We start from the raw sequence: 12,758 nt of genomic DNA, 5'->3' as shown, positions 1-12,758 counted from the left end.
AAAAGCGTTCCAATCAAGAAATTTGAATAGTCCAAAAATTATAAAAATTTAAAGTTGCTTTGTACGTTATTTTGCAAGTGTAAACTATTTTAAAAAAAAAAAGGCACATGGTTCGAAAGAAGAACAATCGAGGACACGATTAGGCTGCTTCAAAGTTGGAAAACCTAACGATAAGGGGTTCAAAATCTAGAATGAAAAAAAAATGTGACTAAAAATTTTGCGTTTTTTTGTGTTATTTTGCAAATAAATAATGTAAAATGGAATTTTCATGCAATTTGGATTCCACCATTGAAAAGAGCGACCTTGAAAATAGTGGGATTGGTACTTTACGAATTTTTTCCTTGACGTCTTCATCGTGAAAAATAAAGTAGAAAAGAGGCCACTCAAAGAGTGTCCTTTTGACGTTAAAGGGTTAAGGAGGTACCATCGCTACTGCCGAGATCAGTCGACTACGCAGTCGTAATACCTACACTCGTATGACTTACTCAATTGAAATCTGGCAATATTGTGATCATTTCGCCGGCGACATGAATCAACGGCTGACTGAAATCTACATTGATCGCGCCTCGCGATGTTGCCAGATTGCGATAGTCAACGTTCAGAAGCGCTAGTTTTGTGATTAATTTTTTTTATGTATATGCAGGAACTAAGTGGTTAATATTATTTATGCACCTCAATTTTGAAATACTTGTTTTTCATCTAAAAAATTATCAATAACATCTTAATGGTGGTTACTTAGATATCACTCAGTGAAGAGCTCAAAAACGCCATCTCTCATAAGACGCAATGTTCAATATGACGAAAATAAAAACGTTAATAACTTATTTATAAAGTGCCTAGGCTTCTGAGATTTTAACTTAGTACTTTTGGTGATCATATTTAGATATCGTGAAAGTTTGGTTGAAATGGTAATGAAAATTCTTGTAGCGATGGTACCTCCTTAAATATATAATTTCGTTTTATCCTAGGGGTCGATCACTCTTCAAACCTATTGTACAAGCCTTCGTAAAATCTTCGGAATCTTTGTGAAATAATATTCCGAATCCTTTAAAATCTTTGTGAAATCTTTGAAACTATTTTAAAATCTCCAAAATCTTTGATAAATCATTGAAAGCTTTGTAAAATTTCTTAAACCTTTAAATTCCATAAAATTTTTTGTAAATTTCTGGGAAATCGTTTAAAATCTTTGTTAAATTTAAAAAAAAATTTTAATCTTTGATATTATTGTCAAATCTCTGAAATCTTTTTGAAATCGTTCAGAAATCCTTAAAATCTTTGAAATCCATGACATTTTTATCAATCTCTGGGAAATATTTCAAATCCTTTGAGACAACATTTCAATCTGAAAGGTTTTTGAAACTCTTGAAATTTTTTAAATCTTTGTGAAATTTGTTGAATTTGTCTGAAATCTTTGGAAAATCTTTGTGAAATGATTGAAAATATTGTGAAATCTTTGCGACAATATTTAAATCTTAGAAAGCTTTGTGAAATCCTTGTGAAATTATTTAAATCTGTGAACTTTTTCCAATCTTTGTGAAATCTTTGAAACTTTGGTGAAACATTTAGGATGTCATTTAAATCTTTGAAAGCTTTATAAAATCTTTGAAATTTTTTAAATCTTTGGGAAATCATTGTGAAGTCATAGAAATTATTGTGAAATCTTTGATCTATCATTAAAATATTTGAAAGCTTTATGAAATCCTTGAAATTTTTATAATTTTTGTGAAGTTGTTTAAGGTCTAGAATCTTTGGGAAATCTTTTTGAAATGATTGACATTTTTGTGAAACCTTTGAGGCAAATCTTTGAAAGCTTTGTGAAATCCTTGCAATTTTTTAAATCTTTGAAATTTGTCTGAAATATTTGTGCAATGGTTGAAATGATTTTAAAACCTTGGAGAAATCATTTAAATCTAAAAGCTTTGTGAAATAATTGCTATTTTTTAAATTTTGGAAATCCTCGAAATTTGTCTGGAATCTTTGTGAAATTATTGAAAATATAGCCAAATCGTTGTTAATTGATTGAAATCTTTGAAATTTTTCAAATCTTTTTGAAATCCTTGACATTTTTATTAAACCTCTGAGACATCATTTAAATCTTTGAAATTTTTGTGAAACTTTAAGACATCATTTAACTCTTTGAAAGCTTTATGAAATTCTTGAAATTTTGTAAATCTTTGAGAATTTATTGAAATTATTGTGAAATCGTTGAGCTATCATTTAAATGTTTGGAAGCTTTGTGAAATCCTTGAAAAATGTTTTAACATTTGTGAAAATTTTTAAAGTCTAGAATCTTTGGGAAATCTTTGTGAAATAATTGAAATTTTTGTGAAACCTTTGAGACAAATCTTTGAAAGCTTTGTAAAATCCTTGATATTGTATAAATCTTTGAAATCTTTGTTAAACCTTTTGAACTATTTGTGAAATATTAACATCTGGTGAACACTCAAAAGTCAAATGGTTAACCCTCGGATTTCAAGTAAATTTAAAGTGATAAAAAAGTCTGCGGTCTATCCGAGCTGTTGCTTAATTGCAGTGTAAACTGAAGAGGACATAGAGCTAAAGTGGAATCCGACCCACCAGAATTTCAAAAATGTTTTCAATTCTGACATATATATAAATGAAAAACATACCTAACATAGGAAAGATTGAACCTGATCGGCAGTTGGAAATCCAACTGGATCGTGGCGCACTGATGTGCTCGTTTCAAGGCATCCGTAATCGTGATGTCGATTTTAGGACCGTAGAAAGCTCCATCCTGAGGATTCTCTCTCCAAGGTTCTCCAAAGGTATCCAAACTCTCGGCGAGAGCTTTCTCAGCCTGATCCCAAACAGCCAATTCTCCCAAATACTTCTCCGGCCTCGTAGATAAAACCAGATTGAACGAAAACCCAAAAACGCCATAGACATGTCTCAAAAAGTCCAAAGCCCCCAGCATCTCATCCTTGATTTGATCAACAGTGCAGAAGATGTGAGCATCATCCTGCTGGAATCTCCTGACCCGAGTCAATCCCGTCAGGGCTCCAGACAATTCATTACGATGCAGGACTCCAAAATCCGCCAACCTCAGTGGAAGTTCCCTCCACGATCTATTACGAACATCGAAAATCATGCAATGACCTGGACAGTTCATCGGTTTCAGAGCGAAAGTCTCCTTCTCGGAATCAAAGGAGAACATATTCTCCGCATAATGTTCCCAGTGTCCAGAAGTTTGCCAGAGTTTGCTGTTGTAAATATTAGGAGTGACGACTTCCTGAAATCCCCGCTTTCTATACTCAGCCCGGATAAATTCGATTAGAGTATTGTAAATGTGAGCACCTCTCGGTTGGAAAAAGCAAGATCCCGGGGACAATTCATGGAAGAAAAAGAGCTCTTGTTCTTTTCCGATTTTTCTGTGATCGCGTTTAGCAGCTTCCTCCTGGAACTTTTCCCACTCTTTCAACTGTTTGCTATCTGGGAAACTAATTCCGTAAATTCTCTGAAGAGTTTCAGCGTTTGCGTTTCCTTCCCAGTAGGTTGAGGAGTTCTTGGTGATTTTCGCTGCCTTGACTTTTCCAGTGTGTCTCACATGAGGACCTCTGCAGAGATCAATCAAGGGTCCACATCTGTAAACTGTGGTCGTGGGTGTCTTGACTTTTTCATTCAGGATGCGAACCTTGAATTCGTTGTACTTGAACATCTCGAGGAGATCTTCCTTCTTCATTTCAAGTCTTTCAAAAGGTTGTTTCTCCTTAACGATGTTCTTGTAGAGACTCTCGAGGTAGGGGAAGTCCAGATTGGAGATTCCCTTTTCTCCGGTGAACATGTCGTAGTAGAATCCATTTTCTATTGGAGGTCCGTAGCACAAACAGCCCCCGTAGACACGTTCCATCGCCTCGCCGAGAATATGAGCACTGGAGTGCCAGAAAACTTGCTGGGCATCAGGATCGTCGAATTTTAGGAGCTGGAGTCTGCAGTCGGACTCGAGGGGTCTGTCCAGATCCCAGACTTGATTGTTGACCTTGGAAATTACAGCGTTGTCTGCTAAGCCGGGACTGATGCCTTTGGCGACTTCGTATGGAGTTGTGCGCCATGATTGGCCTGTTATTTCCTTTCCATCAGGGAGAGTAATTTTTATTTCCTGGGTTTGCTTGGACGCTAATTCTGCCTCGTACTCTGCCTTCAGTTTATCATACAGGTCGATTCGCTCCTGGAATAGGACATAAAATTTATGTAGGAAAAATGTGACACTGCAACAGTGTGGAAATGACAACATTAAGTATTAGAAAAATTCGTCAAAAATGCATTTTAAGTCTTTAAAATATATTTTTATCTTAGTATTGATCAACTTTTTCGAATAAGTTTGTCCTACAAAATTTTGCACGTTTCGAATTAAATATTCTTTTAATACAACATAAAATTTTTAACATTTGAAGGACCACACTACATACGGGCGCAAGTGCCAAATTTCGAAAATCGGTTAATTGACTTTAACTACTTGTTTGCTCATAACTCGTGTCCCAGTAGAAGATTTTGGTACAGTTCGACCCGAAAGTAGGTCAAGGAAAAAAGTAAGTGTATACAGGCGTAAGTGCCACGATGCTTGCTGGCGGAAGTGCCATGCTTCATAGAGTGGTGTCACCCAGTCGTCATTGATTTTCAGAGAACGTGTCGATTCTAATTTTTTGAAGTTTATCCGTCAAAAATTATGAATTTTTTTGGAAAGAAATAGTTGCTGCAAGAGTTACTTTTTATGTATCAATTGGAAACTTTCTGGTGCGCCTCGAATTTTGACCAGGGCTTTCTCGCAAATAGCTATCTTTTTTAAAGCGCTCTTTTTGTAATTCAATAGAGCTAACCAATAGCTCATAAGTACTTTTTTGTTTTTCTTTTAAATAAAGCTTTCTGGTGCTCGTCAATCTTTGACCAGAGTTTTCTCGAACATGGTTATCTTTTTTTTAATTGCTCTTTTTGCGATTCAGTGGAGCTAACCAATAGCTCAAACGTAATTTCTTATTTGTTTTTTTTTAATTGAAAAATAAAACAATTATGCAACTTTTCTTGTTTAAAAATCAGAGTTTATGAGATCGCGTTGTTCCTTTGACAAACTTTTTCACGGAAAAGGAGGATTTCTTCAGGATGTTCGTTTCATGGTTCGATAAAGCTTAACAGTACCTCGAAATATTTTTGCATTTTTTTCGTTTAAAATTATTTGCGTGAAAGATAGGCAGTTCTTTAGTTTTCCTGTAAAATTCGGTTCAAAGTTCGGTTCAAATACCACTTCAACTAAAAATATTTGCACTTTCAACGAAATAATTGAATTTTTTAGAAGACAGTTAAATGTTTTCAACCGAAAGAAAGTAGTTTTTAACCAAACAGTTACAACCAAATAATCTAATTTTTAAATGAAAAATATTAAACTTTAACCAAACACAGTTGCATTTTAAATAAAATAGGCAAATTTTCAACTAAAATGATGAGTTTCCCTACCACAAAAATTAATTTTTAAACAAATTGTTGATTTTTCAGTCAAGAAAGAAAAAAAAAGTTGATCCAAATTGTTGAAGTTTCAAGTCCAGAGACGAATGTTGTATAAAATAGTTAAAACTTGCAACCCAAAAATATAAATTTTCAACCAAACAGTTGGATGTTTAACCAAAAAGGGTGAAATTTCAAACGAAGATTAGTTTTATACCAAAAAGACGAGTCTTCAGTTAAAAACGTTAATTACAAATTTTTGAAAATGAATTTTCAATAGAATCGTTAACTTTTTAACCAGAGACGAATCTACAAAAAAACTTAACAAAAAAGGGCCATTGTGGCCTAGGTAGAAGAGTTTTCAATTAAAAATGATCGATTTTCAGCAAAATACTTCAACTTTCAACCAAAGCGGTCAATTTTCATCTACAATGATGGATCTTCAACTGGAATAATTACAATTTTAGTTTTAAAAATTAATTTTTAACCAAAGAGAAGAATTTCCAACTAAAATGATATATTTTTAACTCAAAATATAATTATTTAATCAAAAAAGAATTAAAAAATTGTTTCAACCTTGAATCAACTAGTTCAATTTTAAACCAAACAATATGATTTTTTATCAAATAAAGTAATAGTACATATTTGAACCAACAAATATTTCAACTTTAATTAAAAAATAGTTGGTTTCAACCGAAAAACCCGAGTTTTCAAGAAAATTAATTCCTCAACCAATTTTTTCTGCACAGACATAAGAACTTTAACAAAATTCTTTAATTTCCAAATACAAAATACAAGATAAATAAATTACTGGCAAACACATTATATCAAAGGCTAAAATCTTAATCTTATAAAATTCTTAACATATAATCTTTTATAAATGAAATAAAAGAATAAAAAATTTCGAAACTTTAATTTTATAACCTTTGACCGGCCACCCTCATAAGGTGTTTGAAGCGTTAAATATTAAATATTTTCACCAGTGGATCCTATTTATTTTTAAATATTCACATTTTTAAAAGGCCTGAAGAATTTAATTTTATAATTTGAAGTAGAATTTTTGTATTTTTCAAACACACATCTTTAAACAGTTTATTAATTCCCATCTTATATTCTAAGTATTAAAAAGATTTTTTTGTGAATTAAACTGCTTAATTATGTTTTTCTTGTAAAGGTGTTACTTCGAATTTGGCGCCGTTTATTATCACTTGATTTTTGACTACGTAGTCCAAAAGCACACTTATATAGTTTCAATATATAATCTGGTATAAAATATGAATAGAAATGGCTAGATTGCCAAAATAATTCTCTCATTATTGTTCTAAATATATAAAATAATCCCTATAAAAATAACCTCCTAATCAACATAAAATTGTCACATTGACATATCTTGTTTTCAATTCGGCTTAAGTTTCTTGTGCGGTGTCGTCGGTGTTCTTTCGCTCCGTATTTTTTTATTAAAACATGTATTTTGTATCGGTTTAACACAAAATAATAATTTCACATTATCTCCCACGTCGAATTATGCTATAACACTGGTTTTCAAAAAAATTCATCGCGAAATACGACCGTAAAGAGCCCCTCAAATTTTTCACTGTCGAGTCTCCGTCGAAGAGATTTATTGTTAACGATTAGTGAAAACAATGTTTTTGACGATATTTCTAAATTATTTTTCATATTAAAGTTCTAGTTCGGTTGGAGCTTTTAAATACACTTAATGTCCTTATCCAAATTTGAGGGTTATGTCGAAAAATGGCCATATTCATAATCCGCGCGAACCGTTAGAATTTGAACGCGTGCGGCGTGTTTAAACAACTACCTTTCGGTCACGTGATCAAATCTAAAAAATGTTTAATACATTTTTTTGAACGAATTCGTATTTTATCGCTTAAATAGAAAAACCTGACGTGGTCAATAAACAATACTTGGGATAATAAAAATGATTAACAAAGACAGATGAAAAATTGAAAAAAATTACAGTGTCCAGTGCCCTTTTGTTTGTAGGTTAGGTGATAATCTTCGACGGCGATTTGCAATGATTTGGCGATCAGTGTAATCGGTAAGTCAATAGAAATTAGGCATTTTCACTTCAATATTATTATTATTATTATTATCGTTATTGAAACCTTTGATTTATATCGTTTATTTGGATTTTGTTGTACAAAATGTACAAAACTTTTATTATGTCTTTTAAAATCACATTATTAGAAAGCAAAGTTGATGGAAAATTGTCACTACTATGTGAAAGACGCTAGTAGATTTTTAAAATTAAATTTGAGAATTTGTCAAAAGGCTTGAAGAAGGTAAACCTTCCACTAATCGTTACCTTCGCCCCAATGATCGCGACGCCAATTTTCTTGTTTTTTATTTATTTTGGATGAATATAATTTTTATTTGCTATTATAAAATGCTAAAAATAACCAAGTTTCACGATTACAAGGGCCTTCATAAATTGGTATGGCTTTAAAAATTGAAATACACTTTTATTTTAAGGCTTTCTAAAGTGAGATTCATGATAAATATAATTTTTAATTAAAATTTCTTTCGAAATACACATTTTTAGAATCCAAAATTTAAAGTATTTTTAAAATCGAACGATTTTGAATATACTGCATTCTTGTCTACATGTAATAATAAATTTCTTGCATATCTTTATTTGTTTACTTCTTATTGAATGATGCAATATTTGATTAAATAATTAAAAAAGCATTACGCTCTGAAGTCTGGACCTGAGATTTATTCCTATACAAATTTTTATTTAATTAATCATATTTGTTTCTGAATTTTCAAGTATATTATATACTATATCAAATAAATCGAAAATACGTTAACTAATTCTTAAATTCCGTCGCTTTATATAATTTAATGAATAAACTAACAAGCAATAGTTGAGGCTAAGTGTACAAATTCGGATTCGGTGGAAATTATTTATTTCTTCAATTACAAATTATAATTTTTCGATTCATTCACAATCAATAAATGTTCAGAAAACTTATCGAGATTCTTTAAACTAACTTAAACTTGATTAATATAATAATTTAAGTTTCCGTTCGCGTTTTACGTGTGTGCTTTTACCATTGATTTTGAACTTCCTTAATCCTGCACTTTAGATTAAAATTAGTCAACTTTAAAAAGGATGATGCAAAATTTAAAAATCATTCATTTTTTTAAAGTTAGTTTAAAGATACGAATTTAAGAATATGCACTTCAATTTTAAACAAAGTTCGAAAATTTTTTTATTTTGAACGATTCATGTTTGAATTCATTAATTCTGAAAGCTTCTAATTTAAAATCATTTAATTTTAAGTGTCTCTAATTATTAAATTTTAAAGGTTTACATCTTCAAATTCATAAATTTTGAACTGTGAAGATGAAACTAAAGTTTTGTTAACGTAGAAATCTCATTTTTTCAGTTTATAAATTTAAAAAAGTTATAATTCCAATTATTAAATTCAGAAACCTAAATTCCATAATATTGCTTTTTAATTTTTTTAAACTTTACATGCTCCATAAGCAACGTTGCAAATTACTAAATGTGTATTTTTGTGTTAGTATTCTTGAGCAGATAAAAATAATTTAAAATGTACATTTGCACTTATTCAGTTTTAAGATTTAAAAAAAAATCATAAAGTTTTTCTAATACTCTTTGTAGGACTTTCGAAATTGAACAATAATTTGAAACAAGAGAAATTATACAAATTAAACATTTCAATCTCAAACCAAAAAATTTTTCCCTTTTATCCCAAGTTAAATGTTAAAAATACAAAATTTGACTCCATTCAAATCACTATAGATGTTTCAAAAAAAGGCCCTTTTCTATTCAAGAAAAAAACTGAAAAGCAAAATTTACTGCTTTCCATCTCAATGCAAATGTTTAAAGTAAAGAATCTCTTTCTTCCAATTCAGTACACCCCCCTCCTACATTTTATCTTAAAAAAATGTGAAAATTACAGCATTTTCCACACTTAAGTATTTAACTTTAGTATTTAACACAGTTAAATACTAAACTTCCCTTCCTTTCAACTGAATAAAAATATTGAAATAAAAAACTTCCACTTCTGATTGCGAAAAAGATTGAAAATAAAAAATTCTTCCTTTTCATCATAAGAAAACTGTTGAAAAGAAAGAATCTGACCCACTTTAACTTAATTACAATATTAATCAGCATGTTTAAAATTAAAAAGTCCCTTCTTTAATTGAGAAAAAAAATGAAAACCAAAACGTATCTTATCGATTTGCCGAGAATTTTTTTTGACAAAGCTATGAGTATTTGAATTTTTTAAAAATTAAAAATTGCGGATTACAAAAGAATGGTCCAAATAATATATGTATTTCGCTTTTGATCTCTGATCTTGATATAATTTCTCGAACTCTTTCGTTATTCATTGAAATTTTGTTCAAAAGTTCAAAAGTGAAAAAAACAGCTGCGAATTCGACTGTCACAAACAAGAAACTTCTCGCGCGCGAATAATAATTGTTTTTATTTAGAATAATTTTTTATTCTTAAAACAGCAATACAATATCTTTATCTCATATTTATCAAGTTTTCAAAGTTATACAAAACTTCTGCGAAACATCTGTTCCGTCTACTGACAAGTGTCATTTATTTCGTCATAACTTTAAAATAGTACGTAAACAAAGAAATGATTTTTCTTTTTTTCTTAGAATTAATCTAAAATACGATATTCTATCGCATTTTATTTGTTAACTCAGTATAAACAGTTTAAAAAAGGTTTGAAATATTAAAAATTAAAAAATCGGTTATTGTATGGATTTCAAACTTGTTTGTTTTTAATATTAGGAAATAAATATCCAGAGAGGCGGGCAGGCTCTCAGCGCGCGTGTATTTACTGCTAGTTTTTTTTTAAATTAAAGTCAGCTTAATAAAACTGAAAATATAAAAATGTACACACCTGAATATAAGAAGGCCAGGGTTTGAGCTCCGAAACGGAACTCTTCTCAACCGGATTTCCTTTCGGCGGTTTCATTTTCTTCTAAAAGAATAAAGAAAAAAATGGTCAAAAATGGAAGATTAATTTCTCAAGTTTCTGAATAGAAAAACTAAACTAATTTAATATTTAACACATAAAGATAGGTGAGTCACGTATTGTAGCATCCACGAGACAGGCAAGTTACATCAGATTATTGATCATGTTCACTGCACTCGTATATCAGTATTCTCAAAAATAAACGAACTCAGTTGATTACCGATTAAGTTAATAAATTATTATGACCACAAGAAAATCGAAAGGGATCACTCAGAAAAGCGAAAAATAGGGATAGAATTCGATGTAACCAACCGCAGCATGTGTCCACTTATTGCGGCTTTGAACAATTCTAATAACCCGTAACCGCAAAGTCGTCAGCATGTTTGACTCGAAATTTAATATAATAAACAGAAAACATGATGTATTTGAGTATTCATGCCTTTTCGTCTTGCAAATTCACGTTCTGGACTCCAGTTACCACGTCGTCAGTCATTCTTGAATATGTTAAGGTTAGGGAATCGAGCGATTTTTGAGGTTATGGTAATGATGACAGATGGCGCTGATGCATCCTTTTTTTTTGTTGCAAATTGCAATATACAGCAGAATGTAGCTCGTAAGCAAATATTTTAATTTTAAACAAACAAAAAAAGGGTTCAAATTGAACTTTGAATATTCATGATGAACAAAAAGGTCATAAGAGTTGGTTTACTTTTATTTAAATAAGAATCTGAAGAATGTAAAAAAAAAGGTCGATCCTGCCAGGATTCGAACCTGGAATCTTCTGATCCGTAGTCAGACGCGTTATCCGTTGCGCCACAGGACCTTATGTTGAAAGCGGCTGTAAATAATGTTGACTCGCAGAGGATCGAAACAGTATTGAGACCGCTCGTATTACAGTACAAAATTATACTTTTTTAAATTAAACTTGGCAATATTTCTAAGGTTTTAATAGTGAAACGGACTGTATTATAAAGTTTTTCCATGTAAGACGAATTTGGAGTACTGAAAATGAGAAATTGTCTAAATTTTGCAAATCTATAATTTAAAATGATAAAATATGTATTGGAAATTGAGCAATCAGTCTACAACCAAATTCAAAGTTATGTTTTTTTCAGGTGATAATAATAAATACTCGACAGATTTGGTATAAAATCTTTATTCTAGTTTTCCGGACTCGCAAAATTAAATTTGAAAGGCTTGTTCGATACTTTAGAGGTGAATAATTTCCTTGTAGAAGCCTGAGAAGTTGCAGGTTTTTGAGCCTGATTTGTTTGCTTTTCCGAAAGAGGAGGTTCGTCGTGATTGTGAGCTTTCTTTAAATATAAGTATTTTTTTGTTGGGACGATTGAAGGAATAAATTTGACAGATGAATTTCTTTTTTTAAATTTTATCTCGTCTTCTGCCATTTTCGCCCTGTAGTCGCCAAACGTGTTTCTCATTATTTGTCGCTTTTTAATGAAAGAAGCTGAATCGCTTTTAAGCGTGTGGAGATTTTTATTGGCAATGTACACTTGTTTATCTGTCATTGTTCCATCTACTAAGAGAGACTGCAGTTGCTGAATGCACCAAAGAAGTTCCACTTCAAATCTGTCCTCTGCCTCTGGAGGAAGCCCACTTCTCGTGGATTCTGTCGATATCGTGCTTAGTGTGCTACTCAAAACTTTCGAATTTTGTTCGAGTTTTGGAGGTAATTTTTTCCCCGCCTGAAATTTTTAAGCAGAAATAAGGTTTCAGGTTAACAAATTTGAGACGTATTTTTTAAAATAATAATATATGAGTAAGGATTCCTTAATTTAAAGGCCTTTTTTGTATCTTATGTTTTGATGAACATTTAATGTATTGCTAATAAACAAAAGCATTTAACTAACTTTTGTTTGGCAGGTTTGGAATATATGTTTATTTATACATAACCTCAAATTCGTTTAACTTAGAAAATCTGTGCTCGTATGTTTGATTAAAGTAAATTGTTACCTGTTTATGTTTCGGGGGCATCTTTTATTGTTGATATACAATTTTTGTTGGACCAGTGTCTGGTAATATACTTTGTAAAAACCTGTTTTTTGACAACTTTGCTTGTCCCACGTTCAACCTGTCAAGTAAACATACAACACGTGTTTATAATTTCTTGCTAAGGAAGTGCTGACATCTAGTTTATTAGCGCGAAAACCATACAATATTTTTCGTTGGTATTTATGTTTTAATGGCTTTAATTATAGGTGGAAAATTGATATTTTAATTTAAAAAATACAACTATGAATAATGATAAATAAATAAAAATATTATATATAATCTCACAATTCGAAGTTTAAATTTAAA

General features: G+C 31.0%; 2 protein-coding genes and 1 non-coding gene across 5 annotated transcripts in view; all 3 read right to left on the bottom strand.

Moving 5' to 3' along the window:
* Positions 1 to 10,973, bottom strand: part of LOC117171337 (threonine--tRNA ligase 1, cytoplasmic) — a 12,010-nt gene extending 1,037 nt beyond the window's left edge. Inside the window, exons 1-3 of one of the 3 annotated variants that reach the window (XM_033358564.1) lie at positions 10,882 to 10,973; positions 10,368 to 10,448; positions 2,631 to 4,186 (exon numbers count right to left, since the gene is read on the bottom strand). In XM_033358564.1, the coding sequence (XP_033214455.1) occupies positions 2,631 to 4,186; positions 10,368 to 10,448; positions 10,882 to 10,935 (1,691 nt within the window). In that variant the 5' untranslated portion in view covers positions 10,936 to 10,973. The other 2 variants (XM_033358562.1, XM_033358565.1) reach the window with 2 other exon arrangements.
* Positions 10,974 to 11,192: 219 nt separating this feature from the next.
* On the bottom strand, positions 11,193 to 11,265 carry Trnar-acg. The gene has a single exon. It is a non-coding gene; the product is annotated as a tRNA-Arg (tRNA).
* A 317-nt stretch (positions 11,266 to 11,582) lies between these two features.
* On the bottom strand, positions 11,583 to 12,533 carry LOC117171722 (UPF0488 protein CG14286). The gene is made up of 2 exons (XM_033359282.1): positions 12,414 to 12,533; positions 11,583 to 12,145 (listed from the first exon to the last, which is right to left on the bottom strand). Exons 1-2 carry the CDS (start codon positions 12,432 to 12,434, stop codon positions 11,603 to 11,605), a joined length of 564 nt encoding a protein of 187 aa, XP_033215173.1. The 5' UTR covers positions 12,435 to 12,533; the 3' UTR covers positions 11,583 to 11,602.
* Positions 12,534 to 12,758: the final 225 nt, after the last annotated feature.

This window comes from Belonocnema kinseyi, chromosome 4 (assembly GCF_010883055.1).
Source record: "Belonocnema kinseyi isolate 2016_QV_RU_SX_M_011 chromosome 4, B_treatae_v1, whole genome shotgun sequence".
Lineage (NCBI taxonomy): Eukaryota > Metazoa > Arthropoda > Insecta > Hymenoptera > Cynipidae > Belonocnema > Belonocnema kinseyi.
The sequence above is the reverse complement of the archived record's forward strand: the minus strand, read 5'-3'. Positions and strand labels throughout refer to the sequence as shown.

What these genes read in the sequence shown, in the direction of transcription:
- LOC117171722 (XM_033359282.1), bottom strand. Translation starts at nt 12,434, where the DNA reads ATGCCCCCGAAACATAAACAG. An exon ending in TGCCCCCGAAACATAAACAG is followed by an intron (nt 12,146 to 12,413) that starts GTAACAATTTAC and finishes TAAAAATTTCAG; the next exon opens with GCGGGGAAAAAATTACCTCC.